Source organism: Engystomops pustulosus, chromosome 10 (assembly GCF_040894005.1).
Source record: "Engystomops pustulosus chromosome 10, aEngPut4.maternal, whole genome shotgun sequence".
NCBI classification, from domain to species: Eukaryota; Metazoa; Chordata; class Amphibia; order Anura; family Leptodactylidae; genus Engystomops; species Engystomops pustulosus.
The window spans coordinates 98374789-98400565 of record NC_092420.1 but is presented as its reverse complement, the minus strand read 5'-3'; the positions used below and the strand labels follow the sequence as shown (position 1 = coordinate 98400565).

Genomic DNA, 25777 nt, shown 5'->3' with positions numbered 1-25777 from the left:
GTATACTGCCTGGTAACATGACAGGGGACACAGTATATACCCCGCTGTGTCCTGCCTTTGTATACTGCCTGGTAACATGACAGGGGACACAGTATATACCCCGCTGTGTCCTGCCTTTGTATACTGCCTGGTAACATGACAGGGGACACAGTATATACCCCGCTGTGTCCTGCCTTTGTATACTGCCTGGTAACATGACAGGGGACACAGTATATACCCCGCTGTGTCCTGCCTTTGTATACTGCCTGGTAACATGACAGGGGACACAGTATATACCCCGCTGTGTCCTGCCTTTGTATACTGCCTGGTAACATGACAGGGGACACAGTATATACCCCGCTGTGTCCTGCCTTTGTATACTGCCTGGTAACATGACAGGGGACACAGTATATACCCCGCTGTGTCCTGCCTTTGTATACTGCCTGGTAACATGACAGGGGACACAGTATATACCCGCTGTGTTCTGCCTTTGTATACTGCCTGGTAACATGACAGGGGACACAGTATATACCCCGCTGTGTCCTGCCTTTGTATACTGCCTGGTAACATGACAGGGGACACAGTATATACCCCGCTGTGTCCTGCCTTTGTATACTGCCTGGTAACATGACAGGGGACACAGTATATACCCCGCTGTGTCCTGCCTTTGTATACTGCCTGGTAACATGACAGGGGACACAGTATATACCCCGCTGTGTCCTGCCTTTGTATACTGCCTGGTAACATGACAGGGGACACAGTATATACCCCGCTGTGTCCTGCCTTTGTATACTGCCTGGTAACATGACAGGGGACACAGTATTTACCCCGCTGTGTCCTGCCTTTGTATACTGCCTGGTAACATGACAGGGGACACAGTATATACCCCGCTGTGTCCTGCCTTTGTATACTGCCTGGTAACATGACTGGGGACACAGTATATACCCCGCTGTGTCCTGCCTTTGTATACTGCCTGGTAACATGACAGGGGACACAGTATATACCCAGCTGTGTCCTGCCTTTGTATACTGCCTGGTAACATGACAGGGGACACAGTATATACCCCGCTGTGTCCTGCCTTTGTATACTGCCTGGTAACATGACAGGGGACACAGTATATACCCCGCTGTGTCCTGCCTTTGTATACTGCCTGGTAACATGCCAGGGGACACAGTATATACCCAGCTGTGTCCTGCCTTTGTATACTGCCTGGTAACATGACAGGGGACACAGTATATACCCCGCTGTGTCCTGCCTTTGTATACTGCCTGGTAACATGACAGGGGACACAGTATATACCCGCTGTGTCCTGCCTTTGTATACTGCCTGGTAACATGACAGGGGACACAGTATATACCCCGCTGTGTCCTGCCTTTGTATACTTCCTGGTAACATGACAGGGGACACAGTATATCCCCCGCTGTGTCCTGCCTTTGTATACTGCCTGGTAACATGACAGGGGACACAGTATATACCCCGCTGTGTCCTGCCTTTGTATACTGCCTGGTAACATGACAGGGGACATAGTATATACCCCGCTGTGTCCTGCCTTTGTATACTGCCTGGTAACATGACAGGGGACACAGTATATACCCCGCTGTGTCCTGCCTTTGTATACTGCCTGGTAACATGACAGGGGACACAGTATATACCCCGCTGTGTCCTGCCTTTGTATACTGCCTGGTAACATAACAGGGGACACAGTATATACCCCGCTGTGTCCTGCCTTTGTATACTGCCTGGTAACATGACAGGGGACACAGTATATACCCCGCTGTGTCCTGCCTTTGTATACTGCCTGGTAACATGACAGGGGACACAGTATATACCCCGCTGTGTCCTGCCTTTGTATACTGCCTGGTAACATAACAGGGGACACAGTATATACCCCGCTGTGTCCTGCCTTTGTATACTGCCTGGTAACATGACAGGGGACACAGTATATACCCCGCTGTGTCCTGCCTTTGTATACTGCCTGGTAACATGACAGGGGACACGGTATATACCCGCTGTGTCCTGCCTTTGTATACTGCCTGGTAACATGACAGGGGACACAGTATATACCCCGCTGTGTCCTGCCTTTGTATACTGCCTGGTAACATGACAGGGGACACAGTATATACCCCGCTGTGTCCTGCCTTTGTATACTGCCTGGTAACATGACAGGGGACACAGTATATACCCCGCTGTGTCCTGCCTTTGTATACTGCCTGGTAACATGACAGGGGACACAGTATATACTCCGCTGTGTCCTGCCTTTGTATACTGCCTGGTAACATGCCAGGGGACACAGTATATACCCGCTGTGTCCTGCCTTTGTATACTGCCTGGTAACATGACAGGGGACACAGTATATACCCGCTGTGTCCTGCCTTTGTATACTGCCTGGTAACATGACAGGGGACACAGTATATACCCCGCTGTGTCCTGCCTTTGTATACTGCCTGGTAACATGACAGGGGACACAGTATATACCCGCTGTGTCCTGCCTTTGTATACTGCCTGGTAACATGACAGGGGACACAGTATATACCCCGCTGTGTCCTGCCTTTGTATACTGCCTGGTAACATGACAGGGGACACAGTATATACTCCGCTGTGTCCTGCCTTTGTATACTGCCTGGTAACATGACAGGGGACACAGTATATACTCCGCTGTGTCCTGCCTTTGTATACTGCCTGGTAACATGCCAGGGGACACAGTATATACCCCGCTGTGTCCTGCCTTTGTATACTGCCTGGTAACATGACAGGGGACACAGTATATACCCGCTGTGTCCTGCCTTTGTATACTGCCTGGTAACATGACAGGGGACACAGTATATACCCGCTGTGTCCTGCCTTTGTATACTGCCTGGTAACATGACAGGGGACACAGTATATACCCGCTGTGTCCTGCCTTTGTATACTGCCTGGTAACATGACAGGGGACACAGTATATACCCGCTGTGTTCTGCCTTTGTATACTGCCTGGTAACATGACAGGGGACACAGTATATACCCTGCTGTGTCCTGCCTTTGTATACTGCCTAGTAACATGACAGGGGACACAGTATATACCCCGCTGTGTCCTGCCTTTGTATACTGCCTGGTAACATGACAGGGGACACAGTATATACCCTGCTGTGTCCTGCCTTTGTATACTGCCTGGTAACATGACAGGGGACACAGTATATACCCGCTGTGTCCTGCCTTTGTATACTGCCTGGTAACATGACAGGGGACACAGTATATACCCCGCTGTGTCCTGCCTTTGTATACTGCCTGGTAACATGACAGGGGACACAGTATATACCCCGCTGTGTCCTGAGTTTGTATACTGCCTGGTAACATGACAGGGGACACAGTATATCCCCCGCTGTGTCCTGCCTTTGTATACTACCTGGTAACATGACAGGGGACACAGTATATACCCGCTGTGTCCTGCCTTTGTATACTGCCTGGTAACATGCCAGGGGACACAGTATATACCCGCTGTGTCCTGCCTTTGTATACTGCCTGGTAACATGACAGGGGACACAGTATATACTCCGCTGTGTCCTGCCTTTGTAACATGACAGGGGACACAGTATATACCCGCTGTGTCCTGCCTTTGTATACTGCCTGGTAACATGACAGGGGACACAGTATATACCCCGCTGTGTCCTGCCTTTGTATACTGCCTGGTAACATGACAGGGGACACAGTATATACCCCGCTGTGTTCTGCCTTTGTATACTGCCTGGTAACATGACAGGGGACACAGTATATACCCGCTGTGTCCTGCCTTTGTATACTGCCTGGTAACATGACAGGGGACACAGTATATACCCGCTGTGTCCTGCCTTTGTATACTGCCTGGTAACATGACAGGGGACACAGTATATACCCGCTGTGTCCTGCCTTTGTATACTGCCTGGTAACATGACAGGGGACACAGTATATACCCCGCTGTGTCCTGCCTTTGTATACTGCCTGGTAACATGACAGGGGACACAGTATATACCCCGCTGTGTCCTGCCTTTGTATACTGCCTGGTAACATGACAGGGGACACAGTATATACTCCGCTGTGTCCTGCCTTTGTATACTGCCTGGTAACATGACAGGGGACACAGTATATACCCGCTGTGTCCTGCCTTTGTATACTGCCTGGTAACATGACAGGGGACACAGTATATACCCCGCTGTGTCCTGCCTTTGTATACTGCCTGGTAACATGACAGGGGACACAGTATATACCCCGCTGTGTCCTGCCTTTGTATACTGCCTGGTAACATGACAGGGGACACAGTATATACCCCACTGTGTCCTGCCTTTGTATACTGCCTGGTAACATGACAGGGGACACAGTATATACCCGCTGTGTCCTGCCTTTGTATACTGCCTGGTAACATGACAGGGGACACAGTATATACCCCGCTGTGTCCTGCCTTTGTATACTGCCTGGTAACATGACAGGGGACACAGTATATACCCCACTGTGTCCTGCCTTTGTATACTGCCTGGTAACATGACAGGGGACACAGTATATACCCCGCTGTGTCCTGCCTTTGTATACTGCCTGGTAACATGACAGGGGACACAGTATATACTCCGCTGTGTCCTGCCTTTGTATACTGCCTGGTAACATGCCAGGGGACACAGTATATACCCCGCTGTGTCCTGCCTTTGTATACTGCCTTGGTAACATGACAGGGGACACAGTATATACTCCGCTGTGTCCTGCCTTTGTATACTGCCTGGTAACATGACAGGGGACACAGTATATACCCGCTGTGTCCTGCCTTTGTATACTGCCTGGTAACATGACAGGGGACACAGTATATACCCCGCTGTGTCCTGCCTTTGTATACTGCCTGGTAACATGACAGGGGACACAGTATATACCCTGCTGTGTCCTGCCTTTGTATACTGCCTAGTAACATGACAGGGGACACAGTATATACCCCGCTGTGTCCTGCCTTTGTATACTGCCTGGTAACATGACAGGGGACACAGTATATACCCGCTGTGTCCTGCCTTTGTATACTGCCTGGTAACATGACAGGGGACACAGTATATACCCGCTGTGTTCTGCCTTTGTATACTGCCTGGTAACATGACAGGGGACACAGTATATACCCTGCTGTGTCCTGCCTTTGTATACTGCCTAGTAACATGACAGGGGACACAGTATATACCCCGCTGTGTCCTGCCTTTGTATACTGCCTGGTAACATGACAGTGGACACAGCATATACCCTGCTGTGTCCTGCCTTTGTATACTGCCTGGTAACATGACAGGGGACACAGTATATACCCGCTGTGTTCTGCCTTTGTATACTGCCTGGTAACATGACAGGGGACACAGTATATACCCCGCTGTGTCCTGTCTTTGTATACTGCCTGGTAACATGACAGGGGACACAGTATATACCCCGCTGTGTCCTGCCTTTGTATACTGCCTGGTAACATGACTGGGGACACAGTATATCCCCCGCTGTGTCCTGCCTTTGTATACTGCCTGGTGACATGACAGGGGACACAGTATATACCCCGCTATGTCCTGCCTTTGTATACTGCCTGGTAACATGACAGGGGACACAGTATATACCCGCTGTACTGCCTGGTAACATGACAGGGGACACAGTATATCCCCCGCTGTGTCCTGCCTTTGTATACTGCCTGGTAACATGACAGGGGACACAGTATATACCCCGCTGTGTCCTGCCTTTGTATACTGCCTGGTAACATGACAGGGGACACAGTATATACCCGCTGTGTCCTGCCTTTGTATACTGCCTGGTGACATGACAGGGGACACAGTATATACCCCGCTATGTCCTGCCTTTGTATACTGCCTGGTAACATGACAGGGGACACAGTATATACCCGCTGTGTCCTGCCTTTGTATACTGCCTGGTAACATGACAGGGGACACAGTATATACTCCGCTGTGTCCTGCCTTTGTATACTGCCTGGTAACATGACAGAGGACACAGTATATACCCCGCTGTGTCCTGCCTTTGTATACTGCCTGGTAACATGACAGGGGACACAGTATATACCCGCTGTGTTCTGCCTTTGTATACTGCCTGGTAACATGACAGGGGACACAGTATATACCCTGCTGTGTCCTGCCTTTGTATACTGCCTAGTAACATGACAGGGGACACAGTATATACCCCGCTGTGTCCTGCCTTTGTATACTGCCTGGTAACATGACAGTGGACACAGCATATACCCTGCTGTGTCCTGCCTTTGTATACTGCCTGGTAACATGACAGGGGACACAGTATATACCCGCTGTGTCCTGCCTTTGTATACTGCCTGGTAGCATGACAGGGGACACAGTATATACCCCGCTGTGTCCTGTCTTTGTATACTGCCTGGTAACATGACAGGGGACACAGTATATACCCGCTGTACTGCCTGGTAACATGACAGGGGACACAGTATATCCCCCGCTGTGTCCTGCCTTTGTATACTGCCTGGTAACATGACAGGGGACACAGTATATACCCGCTGTGTCCTGCCTTTGTATACTGCCTGGTGACATGACAGGGGACACAGTATATACCCCGCTATGTCCTGCCTTTGTATACTGCCTGCTAACATGACAGGGGACACAGTATATACCCCGCTGTGTCCTGCCTTTGTATACTGCCTGGTAACATGACAGGGGACACAGTATATACCCCGCTGTGTCCTGCCTTTGTATACTGCCTGGTAACATGACAGGGGACACAGTATATACCCCGCTGTGTCCTGCCTTTGTATACTGCCTGGTAACATGACAGGGGACACAGTATATACCCGCTGTGTCCTGCCTTTGTATACTGCCTGGTAACATGACAGGGGACACAGTATATACCCCGCTGTGTCCTGCCTTTGTATACTGCCTGGTAACATGACAGGGGACACAGTATATCCCCCGCTGTGTCCTGCCTTTGTATACTGCCTGGTAACATGACAGGGGACACAGTATATCCCCCGCTGTGTCCTGCCTTTGTATACTGCCTGGTAACATGACAGGGGACACAGTATATCCCCCGCTGTGTCCTGCCTTTGTATACTGCCTGGTAACATGACAGGGGACACAGTATATACCCCGCTGTGTCCTGCCTTTGTATACTGCCTGGTAACATGACAGGGGACACAGTATATACCCCGCTGTGTCCTGCCTTTGTATACTGCCTGGTAACATGACAGGGGACACAGTATATACCCCGCTGTGTCCTGCCTTTGTATACTGCCTGGTAACATGACAGGGGACACAGTATATACCCCGCTGTGTCCTGCCTTTGTATACTGCCTGGTAACATGACAGGGGACACAGTATATACTCCGGGCTCATTTCTTTTTCCATATAAACAGAGCACATATGTAGGAAGAGGACCGTGTCCCCATCTCATTGTTGACACACAAATGATGATGGCTCCTTAAAATCCCTCAAGCTGCTATAACGTGTTAAGTAGAAGTTTACGACCCTATGACCCTGGGACACTTCCGAAGTTGTCACATTATGGGAATGACTCCATTTATTATGCGCCGTTAAGTATTACAGAAAATTCCATCCAATAAATGTAAAGGATCTGGGTATAAATTGTCCGCAGTTTGGGGCTCTCTCTACATCTCCTCCAGCTTCTCTTGTATATTCGCTCACCCACTAATCTCCAGTATGAGAGTCCTGCCCGTCTGCTGCGTCCTGCTCACCCTGATGGTGGCAGCTGAACAAGTATCAGCCGATGGACAGTTTGTGAAGCTCTGTGGCCGGGAATTCATCCGAGCCGTCATCTACACCTGCGGAGGGTCCCGCTGGAGGAGGCATCTGTCTGGACAAACCCAAGACGTGACTGGTAAGTGTCTCATCACATGAGCTGCAGTACCGGTCATATCCACCAGGTGGCACCTTATTCCATCATTGTAGTTTGTACTTTGTAGACTACACTGGGCAGGATATATATATATATATATATATATATATATATATATATATATATACCATCACTGCTTTATGTGACTTATACTACATGGTGTAAAGGGCAAAGATCACAGAGACAACCCCTGTACAGTCCACTGCCCCTCGAAGGCTCTCCCCAGAGTTTGGCTTTGTCTTGACTGTTCCTTTAAGTCCTTTCTATTTACTACAATGGAGAAGACATTCAGGCATCTTGTGGACTGGTGATGATATCAGGTTGCGTCTTCATAATCCCATTTTAGAACAATGGGGCACATTTACTTACCCGGTCCAGTCGCGATCCAGCGGCGCGTTCTCTGCTCTGCATTCGGGTCCGGCCGGGATTTATGAATGTAGTTCTTCCGCCGTTCACCAGTCTGAAAGTCATCTCATCGCGCCGGAATTCACCACCTCGGACCAAGTGAAGGTAAGCGCTCCCCAAGCGACACTTTTTCGGTTTTTAAATGCGGCGGTTTTTCCGAATACGTCGGGTTTTCGTTCGGCCACGCCCCCCGATTTCCGTCGCGCGCATGCCGGCGCCGATGCGCCACAATCCGATCGCATGCGCCACAATCCCGGGGCAATTCAGGTACAATCGGCGCAAATCGGAAATATTCGCGTAACACGTCGGGAAAACGCGAATCGGGCCTTTAGTAAATGACCCCCAATGTGTAAGTGAAAATCCCCTTTAAATTTGTTCGTTTTGGATAAGGGACATAGATCCAGATTACGACCGAGGTTGTCACTGTTCTTGCCCAACAATCCTATTTCCAGCTATTCCACAGACCATATTAAAGGGGTTGTCCAGTATAGAAAACCCATTTTCATATACCCTATTAGTAAATTCTAAGTTAGTTCAGGATCCTCATCTCTGTCCTGCCCTGCATTACACAATGTGTAATACTTCACTTCTCCTGCGAGGGCGCTGCAGGAAAACTGAACACCTGCTGCCAGGTTTCCTCACAGTTTATAGCTGATTATTAGGTACCTTTTGTATTGTATTACTGTCAGAGGACAAAGGGATTCTATAAAGCAGAGATCCCCTTTAACTTTATTGAGTTATTAAAGGAAATCCATCATGATAAACCGACACGGGCCGTTACTGTCCCCAAGCCTGCGCACTCGCTACAGCTGCAGACTTTTCACATGTGAAAATTCGCCAACTGCAGTTATTTCTACGCTATCATATGATAAATATGCCCCCGTGACTGTGGAAATCTTTATATATTTGTTATCCATTGTTATCCATGGACTCCTTCCTTCTAAAATCAACTTTGGGCTCTGGGTGGCCTTAGCAAAGCCACTCAGTGCTGAAGATTCACAGGCTGTTACAATGAGCAGAGCAGGTCTCCCCCTCCCCTTGCACTTGATTACACAGAATGAGGAAGGCGTGAGATATGGGTGAGATATGTTCTGCTCATTGTAAGAGCCTATGAATCAGCAGCACAACACTACTCAGAGTACTTCTGACTCATTCTCATAATTTTGAAAGTTGATTTTATAAGGAAGGAGGCCATTGATAACACAGATAAGAAGATACCACAGTCCCGGTGCCTGGATCTATGAGCAAGTGTTCCTGGTCTATCATGATGGATTTTGACGGGAGATTTCCTGTAAATGATGTAAGATCTGACCACAATGAATGTAGACTATGAGTAATATTATGTGACACTTGTGTGGTCTGCAGACAGAGAGGACTTCTTCGCCAAGCACACAGTGGATGAAGACTTGGTGGGACCGTTCGAATATCATGTGCAGAAAGCGAACTCTCAGGACCAAGAACATCAGCAAGAAACCGAGTCCTCGGAGGAGTTGTGGGGGGTAAGGAAGAACCCGGCTCAGGAGCGACGCGACCTGAATGAACTTCTGACCACGGCCTGCTGCAAAACCGGCTGCAAGAAGAAGGACTTGAGTTCACTCTGCTAGGGCCGCGTCCACACAGTATATATATAGTATACAGGCAGTGTGATAGTCTCCACTAACATGTGGGGTCATTGTGTTGGTGCTAGTGATCTATGAACATATATGATGTATGTATGAAATATACACAACTCAGGTTACAGCTGTGTACAAGCCACTAATAAAGATTAGACTTGCTGGACACCGTAGTCTTCATCTTTTGTATCACCCCCCCCCCCTCCCCCATCATTATAAGGTGACGATTGTCCCCAGGAGTGTAAGTACAGGGGTAGCAGCCATAGCAGCTGCAAAGGGGCCTGCAGTGTCAGGGGACCCTGGCATCAGACCTGATGGAGGATGTGCACCATTATATACATGTTATTCTGCACATTGTACATGTGTATGAGTGTATAAATGTATGTAAGATAGTATAAAAGTGTATGGGTGAAGTATATTTGTGTATATATAATTGTATGAATGTGTGTGATTGTGAGTATACAAGTCTGCTATGGGGCTCTGCCTCTCCTAGTTACCCCGTACTGCATATAGAACACCATTTGCAATCTGCTCAGCTCCTCCTGCTCTATAACATGCTGCCTACTGATAGAACTCTATGGGGGACGTGTATCACTCCTATTGCTTTCTTGTTCTTTTTTTGTGAGACTTTTTGCAGTTTTTAGGTACGGAATCGAGCAGCGCACCAGCGTTACCTGCCTCAAGGATTTAATGCAGTGGCCGGATTTATCTTTGTAGCCCAGATGTTCAACTTGTGCGACTTCTGGGCTTGGAATTGTCCCATTCTTGCACCTAATAAGTCCCAAAACAGAGCGCGCTAGACCCAGACTGACTTTTGGGAGCTACTATTTGGGACTAAAAAGTTGCACACAACAAAAAGTCTCAAAAGTGACTAAACGGCGACTCATCACATGTATCACAAAGGGGAAAACCTAAGATACATTACAATAAGTAGCAGCCGAAAAACTATGATACATGTGCCCTTATGTGCAAAATACTCGGCTTCTCCTTCTGTATGAAATGCTATCTGCAGATAGGACACTAGTCTGCTATGGGGCCCGGTCTCTCCTAGTTACTTGTTACACATATCCCAGCCATGGCGTCCATATGAAGCCTAAATATGCAGCAGTAACTGTGCCCCCTCTTGGTGGACACGTGCACCCACATGAATGGAGCTCGGCTGCAACACCAGCCACTGCCACAAGGTAATAGTGGCGCTGTTTCATGGAAACGGAGCATGTAGTGAATAGAATGTCAGTTTACTCATCTTGGTAACATTGGTAACGTTACAACAATTTTTGCATAAATCAAAAATTGTAGAAGAAACAGTATCTTATCAGAGGAAAGTTTCCACCTGCTCCTCTTATTGATAGCACCGCTGTGTACAGAATCCCCAAGATGATATATTAAGTGCATGGTGTCAAATGAATGATGTCGCACTGCAATGCCAGATGTTAACACAAGAACAAGAATGGCGCGGTTTCTGAATCTCAAACAACCCCTTTAAGGGCAGTTCCACCCATGAGCCCACTCCAACCATTCTTTACCGACTGCTGAAGTAACATTGGTCCAGACATCATGTATCACATCAAACATTTGTATCCAGAATGTCAGGGTTTTATTAGATAATTTTATTGGAAAAATTATTGTCTTTTTTGTATCTTTTTAGTAGAATTAGAGCAGCAGGACATATTTCTTACACTGACGTAGAATTTTATTAATTCATCGCTTTGTTCCCGTTGTCCGAAAATTACATAATAAATATTTTTGTACAAAAGGTCAGAATTCAGTACGTGGGAAGTGGGTGTTCCGTTGTCCCGGACATACAAGACGGTTTTCCATTTATTTCCCTACACTATTAAAGTTGCTGAGGCGCCCCTTGATTATGTACCATAGATATTTCGCCATGTATCCTGTTCTGGAAAAGCTGGGTGACAACCAATATGGCCGCCCACACGTATTTCACTGTACAATAATAAATGTGATACAGGTGCAGATGCAGGGGCTTGGGAAAGCCGGGTGATCCTGGAATTGAGGCCATTTAATCGATCCCCCAGCTTTTCCAGAAAAGTGCATAAAAATGGTTAAATCAAATGCTAACAGCAGAGGGCGCCTTAGGTTACCGGGGTTCCCTTTAAGGTTTACTACGATCTAGTGTGGATGAGAGAAATTTGCGGCTCTGCACTTTATGAAGAACTACAATTCGCAGAAAGTCCTGACAAGTGACTGTCACCTACTCGTAATATACTGCATAGACATTGGCGAGGGCGAACAAGGAGCTGTTCTTGAATGTGTAGGATGAGAAGGTGTCGTACGCGGGGTCCCAGATACAGCGGCTCCCCACCCGCATGCCCTGATCATTCAGCTGCCCAATGTAGATCAGGACTATGATCTTATACCTGGGGATCATCAAGTCCTTGACTCTGGCCTTCACAACCTGCAGAGGACAGAAGAGTAACATGTAACAATATAAAGGGGTCCTCCACCTTCAGCAATCACATTGTTTAGACCCCTCCTTTACTGAGGCCTTCAGAGTTCCTGGTGCTCCAGGTCCTTATATCCAGTCTACACGATGGAATGTAAAGGTTCTGATACATTGTAACAAACTGATGTGTTGAGCTCAGATGATGCAGTTATAAGAAACCCTCGTCTGTGACTAACCTCAGAGATCGTCTTTGTCATTTGTCTGCAGAGCTCAGCCTCGTACTTCTCCTCCTGAAGGTAACTCGTCAGGACGTCCTTTAGTATATTATTCACTGTGGCTACAGGAAAACGACGTGCAGGACCTAAGGTGGTATAGTAGTAATATTCTTATACACAGGTGCAGTATTATAGTAGTTATATTCCTGTACATAGGGGGCAGTATTATAGTAGTTATATTCCTGTACATAGGGGGCAGTATTATAGTAGTTATATTCCTGTACATAGGGGCAGTATTATAGTAGTGATATTCTTGTACATAGGGGGCAGTATTATAGTAGTTATATTCTTGTACATAGGGGGCAGTATTATAGTAGTTATATTCTTGTACATAGGGAGCAGTATTATAGTAGTTATATTCTTGTACATAGGGGGCAGTATTATAGTAGTTATATTCCTGTACATAGGGAGCAGTATTATAGTAGTTATATTCCTGTACATAGGGGGCAGTATTATAGTAGTTATATCCCTGTACATAGGGGGCAGTATTATAGTAGTTATATTCCTGTACATAGGGGGCAGTATTATAGTAGTTATATTCTTGTACATAGGGAGCAGTATTATAGTAGTTATATTCCTGTACACAGGGGGCAGTATTATAGTAGTTATATTCTTGTACATAGGGGGCAGTATTATAGTAGTTATATTCTTGTACATAGGGGGCAGTATTATAGTAGTTATATTCTTATACATAGGGGGCAGTATTATAGTAGTTATATTCCTGTACATAGGGGGCAGTATTATAGTAGTTATATTCCTGTACATAGGGGGCAGTATTATAGCAGTTATAATCTTGTACATAGGGGGCAGTATTATAGCAGTTATAATCTTGTACATAGGGGGCAGTATTATAGTAGTTATATTCCTGTACATAGGGGGCAGTATTATAGTAGTTATATTCTTGTACATAGGGGGCAGTATTAAAGTAGTTATATTCCTGTACATAGGGGGCAGTATTATAGTAGTTATATTCTTATACATAGGGGGCAGTATTATAGTAGTTATATTCCTGTACATAGGGGGCAGTATTATAGTAGTTATATTCTTGTACATAGGGAGCAGTATTATAGTAGTTATATTCTTGTACATAGGGGGCAGTATTATAGTAGTTATATTCCTGTACATAGGGGGCAGTATTATAGTAGTTATATTCTTGTACATAGGGGGCAGTATTATAGTAGTTATATTCTTGTACATAGGAGGCAGTATTATAGTAGTTATATTCCTGTACATAGGGGCAGTATTATAGTAGTTATATTCTTGTACATAGGGGGCAGTATTATAGTAGTTATATTCCTGTACATAGGGGGCAGTATTATAGTAGTTATATTCTTGTACATAGGGGGCAGTATTATAGTAGTTATATTCTTGTACATAGGAGGCAGTATTATAGTAGTTATATTCCTGTACATAGGGGCAGTATTATAGTAGTTATATTCTTATACACAGGTGCAGTATTATAGTAGTTATATTCCTGTACATAGGGGGCAGTATTATAGTAGTTATATTCCTGTACATAGGGGGCAGTATTATAGTAGTTATATTCTTGTACATAGGGAGCAGTATTATAGTAGTTATATTCCTGTACACAGGGGGCAGTATTATAGTAGTTATATTCTTGTACATAGGGGGCAGTATTGTAGTAGTTATATTCTTGTACATAGGGAGCAGTATTATAGTAGTTATATTCCTGTACACAGGGGGCAGTATTATAGTAGTTATATTCCTGTACATAGGGGGCAGTATTATAGTAGTTATATTCCTGTACATAGGGGGCAGTATTATAGTAGTTATATTCTTGTACATAGGGAGCAGTATTATAGTAGTTATATTCCTGTACACAGGGGGCAGTATTATAGTAGTTATATTCTTGTACATAGGGGGCAGTATTATAGTAGTTATATTCTTGTACATAGGGGGCAGTATTATAGTAGTTATATTCTTGTACATAGGGGGCAGTATTATAGTAGTTATATTCCTGTACATAGGGGGCAGTATTATAGTAGTTATATCCCTGTACATAGGGGGCAGTATTATAGCAGTTATAATCTTGTACATAGGGGGCAGTATTATAGTAGTTATATTCCTGTACATAGGGGGCAGTATTATAGTAGTTATATTCTTGTACATTGGATGCAGTATTATAGTAGTTATATTCTTGTACATATGGGGCAGTATTAAAGTAGTTATATTCCTGTACATAGGGGGCAGTATTATAGTAGTTATATTCCTGTACATAGGGGGCGGTATTATAGTAGTTATATTCCTGTACATAGGAGGCAGTATTATAGTAGTTATATTCCTGTACATATGGGGCAGTATTAAAGTAGTTATATTCCTGTACATAGGGGGCAGTATTATAGTAGTTATATTCTTATACATAGGGGGCAGTATTATAGTAGTTATATTCCTGTACATAGGGGGCAGTATTATAGTAGTTATATTCTTGTACATAGGGAGCAGTATTATAGTAGTTATATTCTTGTACATAGGGGGCAGTATTATAGTAGTTATATTCCTGTACATAGGGGGCAGTATTACAGTAGTTATATTCTTGTACATAGGGGGCAGTATTATAGTAGTTATATTCCTGTACATAGGGGGCAGTATTATAGTAGTTATATTCTTGTACATAGGGGGCAGTATTATAGTAGTTATATTCCTGTACATAGGGGGCAGTATTATAGTAGTTATATTCTTATACATAGGAGCAGTATTATAGTAGTTACATTCCTGTACATAGGAGGCAGTATTATAGTAGTTATATTCCTGTACATAGGGAGCAGTATTATAGTAGTTATATTCTTGTACATAGGGGGCAGTATTATAGTAGTTATATTCCTGTACATAGGGGGCAGTATTATAGTAGTTATATTCTTGTACATAGGGGGCAGTATTATAGTAGTTATATTCCTGTACATAGGGGGCAGTATTATAGTAGTTATATTCTTATACATAGGAGCAGTATTATAGTAGTTATATTCCTGTACATAGGGGGCAGTATTATAGTAGTTATATTCTTGTACATAGGGGGCAGTATTATAGTAGTTATATTCTTGTACATAGGGGGCAGTATTATAGTAGTTATATTCTTGTACATAGGGGGCAGTATTATAGTAGTTATATTCCTGTACATAGGGGGCAGTATTATAGTAGTTATATTCCTGTACATAGGGGGCAGTATTATAGTAGTTATATTCTTGTACATAGGGGGCAGTATTATAGTAGATATATTCCTGTACATAGGGGGCAGTATTATAGTAGATATATTCCTGTACATAGGGGGCAGTATTATAGTAGATATATTCCTGTACATAGGGGGCAGTATTATAGTAGATATATTCCTGTACATAGGGCAGTGATTTTCAACCTGTGTGCCGCGGCACACTAGTGTGCCGCGACACAAGGTTGAGTGTGCCGCGGGGGAAAGTTCGCCGAACTAAGCTGCCCCGGTGTCGAGCTGCCGCCGCGCCCCCGTATTTCTGCGCCCATACTTACCTCCAAGCCCCGCGTCGGCGATCCGCACATCTTCTGTAGCTCCTGTACCGCGCGGCCCATGTCACGTGACTGACGCGACCTGACGTCAGGTCGCGTAAGTCACGTGACCAGAGGCGCGCGGTGCAGGAGCTACAGAAGGTGAGCGGATCGCCATTAGGAGTGAAGGTACGCGGAAGAAGACATCAAGGGTAAGTATATAGGGTTATTATTTGTATAAGGAAGGCGGCTAGGGTCTTTTTTTTTATTAGTAAAGGGAGGCTGGGGCTTTTTATTTGTTAAGGGGGGCCTCTAGGGCCTTTTAATTAGTAAAGGGGGGCCTTTAGGGCCTTTTAATTAGAAAAGGGGGGCTCTAGGGCCTTTTAATTAGTAAAGGGGGGCTCTAGGGCCTTTTAATTAGTAAAGGGGGGCTCTAGGGCCTTTTAATTAGTAAAGGGGGGCTCTAGGGCCTTTTAATTAGTAAAGGGGGGCTCTAGGGCCTTTTAATTAGTAAAGGGGGGCTCTAGGGCCTTTTAATTAGTAAAGGGGGGGCCTCTAGGGCCTTTTAATTAGTAAAGGGGGGCCTCTTAATTAGTAAAGGGGGGCCTCTAGGGCCTTTTAATTAGTAAAGGGGGGCCTCTAGGGCCTTTTAATTAGTAAAGGGGGGCCTCTAGGGCCTTTTAATTAGTAAAGGGGGGCCTCTAGGGCCTTTTAATTAGTAAAGGGGGGCCTCTAGGGCCTTTTAATTAGTAAAGGGGGGCCTCTAGGGCCTTTTAATTAGTAAAGGGGGGCCTCTAGGGCCTTTTAATTAGTAAAGGGGGGCCTCTAGGGCCTTTTAATTAGTAAAGGGGGGCCTCTAGGGCCTTTTAATTAGTAAAGGGGGGCCTCTAGGGCCTTTTAATTAGTAAAGGGGGGCCTCTAGGGCCTTTTAATTAGTAAAGGGGGGCCTCTAGGGCCTTTTAATTAGTAAAGGGGGGCCTCTAGGGCCTTTTAACTAGTAAAGGGGGGCCTCTAGGGCCTTTTAATTAGTAAAGGGGGGCCTCTAGGGCCTTTTAATTAGTAAAGGGGGGCCTCTAGGGCCTTTTAATTAGTAAAGGGGGGCCTCTAGGGCCTTTTAATTAGTAAAGGGGGGTCTCTAGGGCCTTTTAATTAGTAAAGGGGGAGCTCTAGGGCCTTTTAATTAGTAAAGGGGGGGCTCTAGGGCCTTTTAACTAGTAAAGAGAGGCCGCTACGGGCTCTTAATTTGTAAAGGGAGGCCGCTAGGGGCCCTTAATTTGTAAAGGGAGGCCGCTAGGGTCTTTTAATTAGTAAAGGGAGGCCGCTAGAGGTTTTTATTAGTAAAGGGAGGCAGCTAGGGGCTTTTTATTAGTAATGGGAGGCCGCTCGGGTCTTTTTATTAGTAAAGGGAGGCAGCTAGGGGCTTTTTATTAGTAAAGGGAGGCCGCCAGGGACTTTTTATTAGTAAAGGGAGGCCGCCAGGGACTTTTTATTAGTAAAGGGAGGCAGCTAGGGGCTTTTTATTAGTAAAGGGAGGCCGCCAGGGACTTTTTATTAGTAAAGGGAGGCCGCCAGGGACTTTTTATTAGTAAAGGGAGGCAGCTAGGGGCATTTTATTAGTAAAGGGAGGCCTTTTATGACTGTTTTAGTGTCATTTTGTGCTATTCTGGTTGGTGGTGTGCCCCAGAATTTTCTAAGTATAAAAAGTGTGCCGCGCCTCAAAAAAGGTTGAAAATCACTGCATAGGGGGCAGTATTATAGTAGTTATATTCTTGTACATAGGGGGCAGTATTATAGTAGTTATATTCCTGTACATAGGGGGCAGTATTATAGTGGTTATATTCTTGTACATAGGGGGCAGTATTATAGTAGTTATATTCCTGTACATAGGGGGCAGTATTATAGTAGTTATATTCCTGTACATAGGGGGCAGTATTACAGTAGTTATATTCCTGTACATAGGGGGCAGTATTATAGTAGTTATATTCTTGTGCATAGGGGCAGTATTATAGTAGTTATATTCTTGTACATAGGGAGCAGTATTATAGTAGTTATATTCTTGTACATAGGGAGCAGTATTATAGTAGTTATATTCCTGTACATAGGAGGCAGTATTATAGTAGTTATATTCTTGTACATAGGGGGCAGTATTATAGTAGTTATATTCTTGTACATAGGAGGCAGTATTATAGTAGTTATATTCTTGTACATAGGGGGCAGTATTATAGTAGTTATATTCTTGTACATAGGGGGCAGTATTATAGTAGTTATATTCCTGTACATAGGGGGCAGTATTATAGTAGTTATATTCTTGTACATAGGGGGCAGTATTATAGTAGTTATATTCTTGTACATAGGGAGCAGTATTATAGTAGTTATATTCTTGTACATAGGGAGCAGTATTATAGTAGTTATATTCCTGTACATAGGAGGCAGTATTATAGTAGTTATATTCTTGTACATAGGGGGCAGTATTATAGTAGTTATATTCTTGTACATAGGAGGCAGTATTATAGTAGTTATATTCTTGTACATAGGGGGCAGTATTATAGTAGTTATATTCTTGTACATAGGGGGCAGTATTATAGTAGTTATATTCTTGTACATAGGGGGAGTATTATAGTAGTTATATTCCTGTACATAGGGGGAGTATTATAGTAGTTATATTCCTGTACATAGGGGGCAGTATTATAGTAGTTATATTCTTGTACATAGGAGGCAGTATTATAGTAGTTATATTCTTGTACATAGGGGGCAGTATTATAGTAGTTATATTCTTGTACATAGGGGGCAGTATTATAGTAGTTATATTCTTGTACATAGGGGGCAGTATTATAGTAGTTATATTCTTGTACATAGGGAGCAGTATTATAGTAGTTATATTCCTGTACATAGGAGGCAGTATTATAGTAGTTGTATTCTTGTACATAGGGGGCAGTATTATAGTAGTTATATTCTTGTACATAGGGGGCAGTATTATAGTAGTTATATTCCTGTACATAGGGGGCAGTATTATAGTAGTTATATTCTTGTACATAGGGGGCAGTATTATAGTAGTTATATTCTTGTACATAGGGGGCAGTATTATAGTAGTTTTATTCCTGTACATAGGGGGCAGTATTATAGTAGTTATATTCCTGTACATAGGGGGCAGTATTATAGTAGTTATATTCCTGTACATAGGGGCAGTATTATAGTAGTTATATTCTTGTACATAGGGGGCAGTATTATAGTAGTTATATTCCTGTACATAGGGGGCAGTATTATAGTAGTTATATTCTTGTACATAGGGGGAGTATTATAGTAGTTATATTCCTGTACATAGGGGGAGTATTATAGTAGTTATATTCCTGTACATAGGGGGCAGTATTATAGTAGTTATATTCTTGTACATAGGAGGCAGTATTATAGTAGTTATATTCTTGTACATAGGGGGCAGTATTATAGTAGTTATATTCTTGTACATAGGGGGCAGTATTATAGTAGTTATATTCTTGTACATAGGGGGCAGTATTATAGTAGTTATATTCTTGTACATAGGGAGCAGTATTATAGTAGTTATATTCCTGTACATAGGAGGCAGTATTATAGTAGTTGTATTCTTGTACATAGGGGGCAGTATTATAGTAGTTATATTCTTGTACATAGGGGGCAGTATTATAGTAGTTATATTCCTGTACATAGGGGGCAGTATTATAGTAGTTATATTCTTGTACATAGGGGGCAGTATTATAGTAGTTATATTCTTGTACATAGGGGGCAGTATTATAGTAGTTTTATTCCTGTACATAGGGGGCAGTATTATAGTAGTTATATTCCTGTACATAGGGGGCAGTATTATAGTAGTTATATTCCTGTACATAGGGGCAGTATTATAGTAGTTATATTCTTGTACATAGGGGGCAGTATTATAGTAGTTATATTCCTGTACATAGGGGGCAGTATTATAGTAGTTATATTCCTGTACATAGTACAATACACTATTATAAAGGCCGCTCCCTATGATGTTAGTACCTAGCTGGTAGGTGTTTTCCATCTGCACTGCCGGTCGGGTGATGTCATCGTGATGTCCTGGTTCGTCTATATAAGACACTGTACTCATAGAACTGAAAGTAAAGTTAATGACAGAAGGTTTATTATGATGTATTATAGTTTCCTGACACATTACACGGTCGTCATCAATAATCTTGAATCTGTCAATCATCTACGTACTCCCTGGACTCTCTGGGTTTGTTGAGGCTTTCCCGTGGTCTGACTTCATGACTGCTGAGAGATGAGACGCTTCCCCTCTTCTTCAGGAGACGAGCGGCCTTGTCTTTTGCGGCGTCGGACATTGCTGTATCACGGCGAGGTCACTGCAGGTCAGAAAGAGAATGTCCTATAAATTACATTATAAACAGAGAAATCAGTATGAAACACAAGATGTGATTATCCTATGACAGCAGCTCTGGTTAATGTTCTGAATATTATAAGGTGATTGAATGAAGTCTCTGCACACACACAAAGCTGCGTACAATGACTGGAGGATATCCCACTGCTGGATCCTGAGCCTGAATACAACGATCAGAGGATATCCCAGTGCTGGACCCCGAGTCTAAAGGATATCCCACTGCTGGACCCCGAGTCTACAGGATATCCCACTGCTGGACCCCGAGTCTAAAGGATATCCCACTGCTGGACCCCGAGTCTACAGGATATCCCACTGCTGGACCCCGAGTCTACAGGATATCCCACTGCTGGACCCCGAGTCTACAGGATATCCCACTGCTGGACCCCGAGTCTAGAGGATATCCCAGTGCTGGACCCCGAGTCTAGAGGATATCCCACTGCTGGACCCCGAGTCTACAAGATATCCCACTGCTGGACCCCGAGTCTATAGGATATCCCACTGCTGGACCCCGAGTCTAAAGGATATCCCACTGCTGGACCCCGAGTCTAGAGGATATCCCACTGCTGGACCCCGAGTCTACAGGATATCCCACTGCTGGACCCCAAGTCTAGAGGATATCCCACTGCAGGACCCCGAGTCTAGAGAATATCCCAGTGCTGGACCCCGAGTCTAGAGGATATCCCACTGCTGGACCCCGAGTCTAGAGGATATCCCACTGCTGGACCCCGAGTCTAGAGGATATCCCACTGCTGGACCCCGAGTCTAGAGGATATCCCACTGCTGGACCCCGAGTCTAGAGGATATCCCACTGCTGGACCCCGAGTCTAGAGGATATCCCACTGCTGGACCCCGAGTCTAGAGGATATCCCACTGCTGGACCCCGAGTCTAGAGGATATCCCACTGCTGGATCCCGAGTCTAGAGGATATCCCACTGCAGGACCCCGAGTCTAGAGGATATCCCACTGCAGGACCCCGAGTCTAGAGGATATCCCACTGCAGGACCCCGAGTCTAGAGGATATCCCCCTGCTGGACCCCGAGTCTAGAGGATATCCCACTGCAGGACCCCGAGTCTAGAGGATATCCCACTGCTGGATCCCGAGTCTAGAGGATATCCCACTGCTGGACCCCGAGTCTACAGGATATCCCACTGCTGGACCCCGAGTTTACAGGATATCCCACTGCTGGACCCCGAGTTTACAGGATATACCACTGCTGGACCCCGAGTCTAGAGGATATCCCACTGCTGGACCCCGAGTCTAGAGGATATCCCACTGCTGGACCCCGAGTCTAGAGGATATCCCACTGCAGGACCCCGAGTCTAGAGGATATCCCACTGCAGGACCCCGAGTCTAGAGGATATCCCCCTGCTGGACCCCGAGTCTAGAGGATATCCCACTGCTGGACCCCAAGTCTACAGGAAATCCCACTGCTGGACCCCGAGTCTACAGGATATCCCACTGCTGGATCCCGAGTCTAGAGGATATCCCACTGCTGGATCCCGAGTCTAGAGGATATCCCACTGCAGGACCCAGAGTCTAGAGGATATCCCACTGCTGGACCCTGAGTCTAGAGGATATCCCACTGCTGGATCCCGAGTCTAGAGGATATCCCACTGCAGGACCCAGAGTCTAGAGGATATCCCACTGCTGGACCCCGAGTCTAGAGGATATCCCACTGCTGGACCCAGAGTCTAGAGGATATCCCACTGCTGGACCCTGAGTCTAGAGGATATCCCACTGCTGGATCCCGAGTCTAGAGGATATCCCACTGCAGGACCCCGAGTCTAGAGGATATCCCACTGCTGGACCCCGAATCTACAGGATATCCCACTGCTGGACCCCGAGTCTAGAGGATATCCCACTGCTGGACCCCGAGTCTAGAGGATATCCCACTGCTGGATCCCGAGTCTAGAGGATATCCCACTGCAGGACCCCGAGTCTAGAGGATATCCCACTGCTGGACCCCGAATCTACAGGATATCTCACTGCTGGACCCCGAGTCTAGAGGATATCCCACTGCTGGACCACGAGTGTGGAGGATATCCCACTGCTGGACCCCGAGTGTGGAGGATATCCCACTGCTGGACCCCGAGAGTAGAGGATATCCCACTGCTGAACTCCGAGTCTAGAGGATATCCCAGTACTGGACCCCGAGTCTAGAGGATATCCCACTGCTGGACCCCGAGTCTGGATACATTGAGAGGATATCCCACTGCTGGACCCCGAGTCTGGATACATTGAGAGGATATCCCACTGCTGGACCCCGAGTCTAGAGGATATGCCACTGCTGGACCCCGAGTCTGGATACATTGAGAGGATATACCACTGCTGGACCCCGAGTCTGGATACATTGAGAGGATATCCCTATCCTTGGTGATCAGCTGTACTGTGGATGAACAGTAGGGACAATGAGCTCCAGGCCCCCGCACTGCTCAGACCGGACGGACTTGCTGCCCGGGGGGATTATGACGAGAGTTATTGGTTTCTTAGATACTACAATACTGCCGGCAGGCAGGACGTCTTCTAGGGAGGCCTTCCCCTCTGTAAGGAGCTACAGGAGAGGAGAAACAAGTCAGGGGGTAATAGAAGAGGGAACTGCTATAAGGGGCAAGTAATAGTATAGGTGGGCATTATTACATGGCAGCTCATTAGAGGGTAACACCACAGGGGGCGTTATACAGCATCAGGACTACTATGGGGGTCATTATATAGTGTAGGGGGGTTATACAGCATCAGGACTACTATGGGGGTCATTATATAGTGTAGGGGGGTTATACAGCATCAGGACTACTATGGGGGTCATTATATAGTGTAGCGGGGGGGTGATACAGCATCAGGACTACTATGGGGGTCATTATATAGTGTAGGGGGGTTATACAGCATCAGGTCTACTATGGCGGTCATTATATAGTGTAGGGGGGTTATACAGTGTCAGGACTACTATGGGGGTCATTATATAGTGTAGGGGGGTTATACAGTGTCAGGACTACTATGGGGGTCATTATATAGTGTAGGGGGGGTTATACAGCATCAGGACTACTATGGGGGTCATTATATAGTGTAGGGGGGTTATACAGTGTCAGGACTACTATGGGGGTCATTATATAGTGTAGGGGGGTTATACAGCATCAGGACTACTATGGGGGTCATTATATAGTGTAGGGGGGTTATACAGTGTCAGGACTACTATGGGGGTCATTATATAGTGTAGGGGGGTTATACAGCATCAGGACTACTATGGGGGTCATTATATAGTGTAGGGGGGTTATACAGTGTCAGGACTACTATGGGGGTCATTATATAGTGTAGGGGGGTTATACAGCATCAGGACTACTATGGGGGTCATTATATAGTGTAGGGGGGTTATACAGCATCAGGACTACTATGGGGGTCATTATATAGTGTAGGGGGGTTATACAGCATCAGGTCTACTATGGGGGCAATTATATAGTGTAGGGGGGGTTATACAGCATCAGGTCTACTATGGCGGTCATTATATAGTGTAGGGGCGTTATACAGTGTCAGGACTACTATGGGGGTCACTATATAGTGTAGGGGGGTTATACAGTGTCAGGACTACTATGGGGGTCACTATATAGTGTAGGGGCGTTATACAGTGTCAGGACTACTATGGGGGTCATTATATAGTGTAGGGGGGTTATACAGTGTCAGGACTACTATGGGGGTCACTATATAGTGTAGGGGGGTTATACAGTGTCAGGACTACTATGGGGGTCATTATATAGTGTAGGGGGGTTATACAGCATCAGGACTACTATGGGGGTCATTATATAGTGTAGGGGGGTTATACAGTGTCAGGACTACTATGGGGGTCATTATATAGTGTAGGGGGGTTATACAGCATCAGGACTACTATGGGGGTCATTATATAGTGTAAGGGGGTTATACAGCATCAGGACTACTATGGGGGTCATTATATAGTGTAGGGGGGTTATACAGTGTCAGGACTACTATGGGGGTCATTATATAGTGTAGGGGTGGTTATACAGTGTCAGGACTACTATGGGGGTCATTATATAGTGTAGGGGGGTTATACAGTGTCAGGACTACTATGGGGGTCATTATATAGTGTAGGGGGGTTATACAGCATCAGGACTACTATGGGGGTCATTATATAGTGTAGGGGGGTTATACAGCATCAGGACTACTATGGGGGTCATTATATAGTGTAGGGGGGTTATACAGCATCAGGACTACTATGGGGGTCATTATATAGTGTAGGGGGGTTATACAGTGTCAGGACTACTATGGGGGTCATTATATAGTGTAGGGGTGGTTATACAGTGTCAGGACTACTATGGGGGTCATTATATAGTGTAGGGGGGGTTATACAGTGTCAGGACTACTATGGGGGTCACTATATAGTGTAGGGGTGGTTATACAGACAAGGGAAGACCTTGGGACCGTTGAGCTGCAACTTTTGACCCTCTTTCACCATCCCAAAAAGTCGGCTCACTGTGTCAGGATGTGTCAGGTGTGAACAGCGCCTTAGACGGCAGAAGGGAATGAGATGAGGCTGGAAACCAGGCAGAACGATGTTGGGATCTGATTCTGAGGGGAGCAGAGTAGGACAGTGTAATATCTCGGGTGTACGTCCTGTGGTCGCGCTCTGTAGTCGGTCCCTCACCCCCCGGGTCCTCACCTGCGGCCGCTCCTGCACCAGAACATCCGGGACGGCGTTATGTTACCCCGGCAACCAAGCAGCCGGTGACAGGGCGGGACTTCCGCCTTCGAGCCGCTCATCACAGCGCAGAACCCTGGAGATGGACAGGCGAGCTGCGGTGACGTCACACACACGACAGCAGGGTCCTAGCGCCGCCGCCTTTCTATGATGTGAGAGCATAGAGGACTCCTGGAACCTGCTGTGTCGTTTAAGAAACTTTCCCCTCGTGTTCTCCTCCTGTAAGACACAATCTAGGCAGATTTTCTCATGGGTCAATTTTTTGTTTTATGCACTGAATTTATTAATCATTCTTAAGTCTCATATAACATTTGCATGTATCCCCAGCAGATTATAGTTGTGTTAGGCTCAGTTCACATTTGTGTCAGGGATTGTTGTTAGTTTCCATTACACTCTCCTAAAATGGAATGTAAGAAAGAAAGTTTCCATTCCCCTTTACCTTCAATGTATGGAAAGTTGCCTTCCAATACAATACCTTAAAAATAGTGGAATTTAAAAACAAAACAAAAGACCCTTGCTGCGCTATTGCATAACAGAGTCTGAACTGAGCCTTAAATGGGGTTCCCCATGAAAGAAAGTTCTCACATTTTAATCCCCTAGTAAGTTGTACACAAAGAATATTTAACCCTTTTCTTTACAATGTCACTCAGTGTTATTGCTGTTTTAGCTTCTATCACTTCATGATTCCTCTAGTGCTGTGA

The 25777-nt window shown here is 45.6% G+C and overlaps 2 protein-coding genes across 3 annotated transcripts; one reads left to right on the top strand and one right to left on the bottom strand.

Moving 5' to 3' along the window:
• Nucleotides 1–7584: 7584 nt before the first annotated feature.
• Nucleotides 7585–9949, top strand: INSL5 (insulin like 5). Its single transcript, XM_072128317.1, has 2 exons — nucleotides 7585–7797; nucleotides 9586–9949. The coding sequence occupies exons 1-2, from the start codon at nucleotides 7620–7622 to the stop codon at nucleotides 9822–9824; spliced, it is 417 nt and encodes a 138-aa protein (XP_071984418.1). The 5' UTR covers nucleotides 7585–7619; the 3' UTR covers nucleotides 9825–9949.
• A 1450-nt stretch (nucleotides 9950–11399) lies between these two features.
• On the bottom strand, nucleotides 11400–25183 carry DYNLT5 (dynein light chain Tctex-type family member 5). Of its 2 annotated transcripts, none has more exons than XM_072127643.1 (5): nucleotides 25038–25163; nucleotides 20196–20361; nucleotides 19998–20089; nucleotides 12474–12598; nucleotides 11400–12249 (listed from the first exon to the last, which is right to left on the bottom strand). In XM_072127643.1, the coding sequence occupies exons 2-5, from the start codon at nucleotides 20315–20317 to the stop codon at nucleotides 12046–12048; spliced, it is 543 nt and encodes a 180-aa protein (XP_071983744.1). In that variant the 5' UTR covers nucleotides 20318–20361; nucleotides 25038–25163; the 3' UTR covers nucleotides 11400–12045. The 2 variants fall into 2 exon arrangements, with proteins under 2 accessions (XP_071983744.1, XP_071983743.1); XM_072127642.1 differs by having other exon boundaries at nucleotides 11401–12249; nucleotides 20196–20338; nucleotides 25038–25183.
• Nucleotides 25184–25777: the final 594 nt, after the last annotated feature.